The sequence below is a fragment of the Montipora foliosa genome, chromosome 6 (genome assembly GCF_036669935.1).
Source record: "Montipora foliosa isolate CH-2021 chromosome 6, ASM3666993v2, whole genome shotgun sequence".
NCBI lineage: Eukaryota > Metazoa > Cnidaria > Anthozoa > Scleractinia > Acroporidae > Montipora > Montipora foliosa.
The window spans coordinates 46,207,459-46,212,458 of record NC_090874.1 but is presented as its reverse complement, the minus strand read 5'-3'; the positions used below and the strand labels follow the sequence as shown (position 1 = coordinate 46,212,458).

General features: G+C 42.8%; 1 protein-coding gene and 1 long non-coding RNA gene across 3 annotated transcripts in view; one reads left to right on the top strand and one right to left on the bottom strand.

The window, feature by feature from the left end:
* The window catches only part of LOC138008433 (uncharacterized), a 586,097-nt gene that overhangs the window by 506,064 nt on the left and 75,033 nt on the right, over positions 1-5,000 (bottom strand). The gene's annotated exons all lie outside the window — the stretch shown is intronic.
* LOC138008726 (histamine H2 receptor-like) lies at positions 3,310-4,053 on the top strand. Its single transcript, XM_068856034.1, has one exon. It carries the CDS (start codon positions 3,310-3,312, stop codon positions 4,051-4,053), a length of 744 nt encoding a protein of 247 aa, XP_068712135.1.

The window sequence follows — 5,000 nt, the reverse complement described above, 5'->3', positions numbered from 1 at the left end:
CTCACAGATCTGCTTGTACTCTAGCTCGTTTCTCACAAAATCACTTATTTTTTCTGAGATGGTAGCCGCAGCCAACTCCAACCTTGAGATCGTTGTGTGCTTTAAGGGCGTCACTCGTCCTTTTCCAACAATGAAAGAACAATGTACTTCGTGTGTTAGTCGAAGATATGTACACTGACCATAACCTTCTTCTGAAGCGTCTGAGAAGTAATGTAACTCTGCAGCTTTCATTGGGCCAAAGTTCTCTGGCTTGTAGCAACGTTGTATTTCTAACTTCTACGACTCAATGATTTCTTGTCACCATTTCTCCCACTCTGGGCGTAGATAGTCAGGTACAGGGCTGTGGCAATCCAAGTTATCCTGAACATTTGCTGGAGAATCTGCTTTCCTTTGAGCGTTACAGGAGCTAAGTATCCATTGCGATCATAAATAGGGCCGACAATTGATAGCACTCCTCTTCTGGTTAAAGGGTGATCGCGAAGCTTGATACGGAACCGGAAGCTGTCGCTCTCGACGCACCACATTACGCATAAAGCTCTCTCGATCGGTAGCGGATCTACCGCTAAGTTTAGTCCCTTGATACCCTTCGCATGATCTACCGCTGGAATAGCTTCAAGAACTTGGCAAGATGAGGCAAGTCAAGAGAAGGTCCACCCGGCTTGTTTGAGACTTCCTTGTGCAATCGGAGACAGGCTTTGTCACAGTTGCATTGACTAGCTTTAATCAGAAGAGATGTATGGCTTCAGTAACGGTTGGCACAGATTTAAGCCCATCATCTACATAGAACTTCTTGCGTATGAATGTAGGTGCATCGGCACCGAATTCTTGTTCACCATTATCTGCTGCTCGTCTGATCCCAAAGTGCGCACAACCTGGGGAGCTGCTAGCCCGAACAGGTGAGCTTTCATACGGTACTCAGCTACTTCCTTTGACGGGTCTTCGTTCAGCCACCAAAAGAAACGCAAGAGGTCTCTTTGTTCTTCCCAGACCACAAACTGATGCCACATTCTCTTTACGTCCGTCCTGAAGGAAACACTTTCTTGGCAAAAACGACACAGGATCCCCAACAGATCATTCATAAAATCAGGACTTTGCAGCAGGTAGTCATTGAGGCTGACACCATTGTACTGCGCTGAACAGTCAATTACTGCAAGTATCTGTCCTGGTTTCTTGGGATGGTAGACTCCTGTATGAGGATCATAGTTAACTTTGCCATCTTGTACTTCCAGCCGATCAGCAGGGACTCTTTCTGCACATTGAGAAGTTAGGTCCTTTATAAAGGTCTGGTAGTCTGTGAAGAACTTCGGATTCTGTTTGACTCTTGCATTCAGTTGGTTCCATCTTTTTACAGCAGGCTGACGGTTGTTGGCAAGACACACATTGTCAGACTTCAAGGGAAGTGGCATTTCGTACCGTCCATCAGATTGCTTCTTCACACCGTTCTTCAGGATCCTCAGAAATCTCTCATCTACCATGGAATAGGGTTTCTTCTTGTCACTTGTCTCAGCAAAGTCAGTTTCTAACACACGGAAATTTTCTCTGGGTCAAGGATCTCTTTATCCTTTGTAGAGAATGCAAATCCGCTTGGAATTTCTGACACTTCGATACTATTGCACACACTGTCTTCTCTATCCTCTCTGTTACTTGACTTGCAGACTCTTCCGATCACACACCAACCAAGAGGGGTCCTCAGAGCATACTATTTCTCTCGGTCGGATAGCCTTTGGACAATTGTTACCATTCAAGATAGAGATCTCTGCGTCTGGATGGTATGGTGCTAATCTATCAGCAACACTGTTCAGATGTTCCCATTCTCTCGCAACTTCAAGCTTTGGAATTTGTGACCGATTGACTGAAACTTCTCCTGGGCTGAAGGCCACTGGCATCTTCACCACATACTCTCTGCGGTAATCCAGGACTTCCAATCCGGAGATCTTGCTGATTTTCACTCTTGCGTTCTGCTCTTGCATTGTCGTCAACAGGAGTTCAGTTGATGGACCTTCCAGATTGAACCGTTTGCTCAAAGTCTGAGACACAAAACTGACATTTGAATGGTCGTCAAGGACTGCATACTGCAAGATTTCTTTCTCTGGCTGGCCCACTGGCATGACTGATACTTGTACAATCAAGGTGTGATAAAATCGACCACCTTGGTCAGGAAGCATACATGCCCTCACACAATTGGAAACGACGACATCGACTTGTGATTGTCCCTTTTGAAGGCAGGTGGGGTGCTGGGGTGCATCCCTGAGTACGATTTACACTTGGACTTTTCTTTGCAATATTTCACTTGGTGACTCTTACTGATTGCACAGCCCATACACAAACGTTCACGAAAGAAAAGGTCTCTCCTTTCGCTGAATGACTTCTTGCAGAAATCTTGACAGTCATCTAACTTATATCCTTGACCACAGAACAGATATTTACTTGAGTCAGTTGGACAAGGACGCTTTTGCTTGTTTGGCTCCTTGGGGTTCGGTTCATGGTTGACATCACCCTTGCCACTTTTGACACTCTCCTTGAGTAGGGTAACTAAGCTCAGGTTCAAGGTATTGACCGGCATATACAGTCTGTGTTACAGCTCCTGGAGTGAATGAAGGTGCTGGGGCTCGCAAACTACATGTTGTAGACTTAGGTGTAGATGTGGTAGTCAGAACTGGTGCTTGGGAAGCTTAAGGATGGACTGCTGTGTTACCCACACTAGTACTTGTAGTCACAGTTTCTTTTGTGGTCTACAGTCTCTTTTGTCAGTTTTTCCTGTGATTTTTCAAACTGAAAAACTTTAATTCTAGAAATGCGAGCCTTAGTTGATGTAATCAGCTGTGTGCACCGTATCTTTAAACAATTTTTTTTTTTTGACCAATCCAGGCAGAGATTTACGATTTCTCATGTAATGGAAACAAATAGTTCCCAGTTCAATTTGCTGTTTATAACTCCTTGGCAAAAGTCCATCTTGTTTGTATTTACAATACAGAAAGGCATTCATTGGAAAGTGAAAGCGAAATTGCAGAAACGAAGGGAAGTTATCACTTCCTTCCGATATACTGTATACAGGCATCCGGTTTAATTAAATCCTCGTTAAAATGAGGTCCTTCATCGAACGGCAAAGGTTGACAACATCATGAATGCGTCAGCGTATTGAAGGGATATTTACAAGGGCTTGAAAGGAAAAACGTTGATCCCCCACTTGTCTGAAGCAAATTTAGGTTTGGCGAGCACTTAATACAGCCAGGTGTCTTCTTCCTTGAGCAAGGAATATTGCATAAAGCAACCCGGTACTTCACAGCAAAGGCCTTCGTATGGAGAAGTATGGCGGACAGTACCAGCAACCATACTCTAAATTCCAGTAGTGGTATTTTAACGGAACCATTGGATATTTGGTATTGGATCATCCGTGGTATCATCGCTGTGCTGACAATCACTGGAAACGGCCGTCTCATGATTTATTTTATATCTTGCAGACGGCATCTGCGAGTAACCAGTAACTGGTTCGTTCTGTCCTTGGCGATTGCAAACTTTTGCATCAGTTTGTTTGTCACACCAAGTGAATTTGCCTGCAAGTTTTATTTTCGATGCGACTGGTACTTGCAGATTGTATTTTATAACTTTCTGCTGTTTTCTTCAACAACAAACCTTTGGGCCATGACAATCGACAGATACATTGGTATTGTGCACTCTCTGAGGTATGCATCGTTGTTGACAACCGAGCGAGTAATTGCAATGGTGGCCATAGCCTGGAGTTCCTCGTTCGCTGCAACATTTGTTCGCCTCCGTTGGTTTCAAAACGATCAATTTCAACAGGAGATCGAAAAATATTGTCTCGTGGCTGTGGTTGTTTTATTTTGCATTGTTTCTTGCCTTGTACTAATTTTTATTTATCTTCGTGTTGCCTTTATTTCACGAAAAGTATCCAAGCAAATAACCACCCAAGCAGTTGACATAAATCACAACTACAAACCAAAGGAGCTGAAATTTCGAAGCCGGCATAGGAGACAAAATTTGTCTACAAGCCTTCTTGGCTCCGTTATCTCGTTATTTGTTCCGTCGTTGTAACAGCCTTAGTGTCTCTTTATCGTTTTGCTTTACCTTCAGGCTTTGCTCTATTGAACCGGTTCTCATGAAAGTAACTTACTAGTTCGTTCATTTAAACTCCAGCGTTAATTTCGTCGTGTACGCATTGATCCAAAAAGATAATTTATTTCGTCTTGAAATAAAACGTATGTTCTGTTGTCGCAATTCAGTGGAAGCGCCTCAGACTACTCTCAGTATTGTGGAGAATATTCTATGATGGAGTAGTCGCTGATCTAAGGGGTAAGCTGTTTTGTAACCGTGACTCTACGCATTAAGGCAACCGGGCTGGATAAAATTCCTTCTAAAAGTCTTGAATTTTGAGCGAGTATAGTTGTACCATCGTTGACTTGCGTTCCGTTTAACCTTAATTCATTCAGCGGGGAAACAAAATGGAACAATATTTTTCTCATATGACCTAAAAACGTTCATCGCTGCAAAGCAGGCGAATGGCGATTACAACTCAACACTGCCAGGATATCTTAAAAGACTTAAGGACGGTGCCTACTATTTTTATTGCTCATACGTTCTGCCAATCTCGAGATACTCGGATTTCATAAGACTGCTAAAGTGTATATATTAAAGTGCCCCTGTGACCAAAAGATCAATTCATATTTTTCTTTGGATTTCAAAACTATGTTAACAAAACACTAAGTGACCCACGTTTTAAGCCTTGATTTCAAAAATACACCTCTTTATTTTAACTGTAATTTTCCTATTTAATGGTCCGCCATTACTAACATTATGTTCTTGAGAGAGCTGGATCGAGGAGAAAATTACGTCAAAGGCTCACTAGTTTAAGAATGCAATACGTGTGTACGCCGCAGAATTAATATGCAGCACGGGGGTTTTGGGCTTTCAGACTTTTAAACTCACGCTTTGCATATATGATAAGCTGCGTTCACACGCTGAAATTTTAAGCTAGTGAGCCT

What these genes read in the sequence shown, in the direction of transcription:
- LOC138008726 (XM_068856034.1), top strand. Translation starts at nt 3,310, where the DNA reads ATGGCGGACAGTACCAGCAACCATACTCTAAATTCCAGTAGTGGTATT.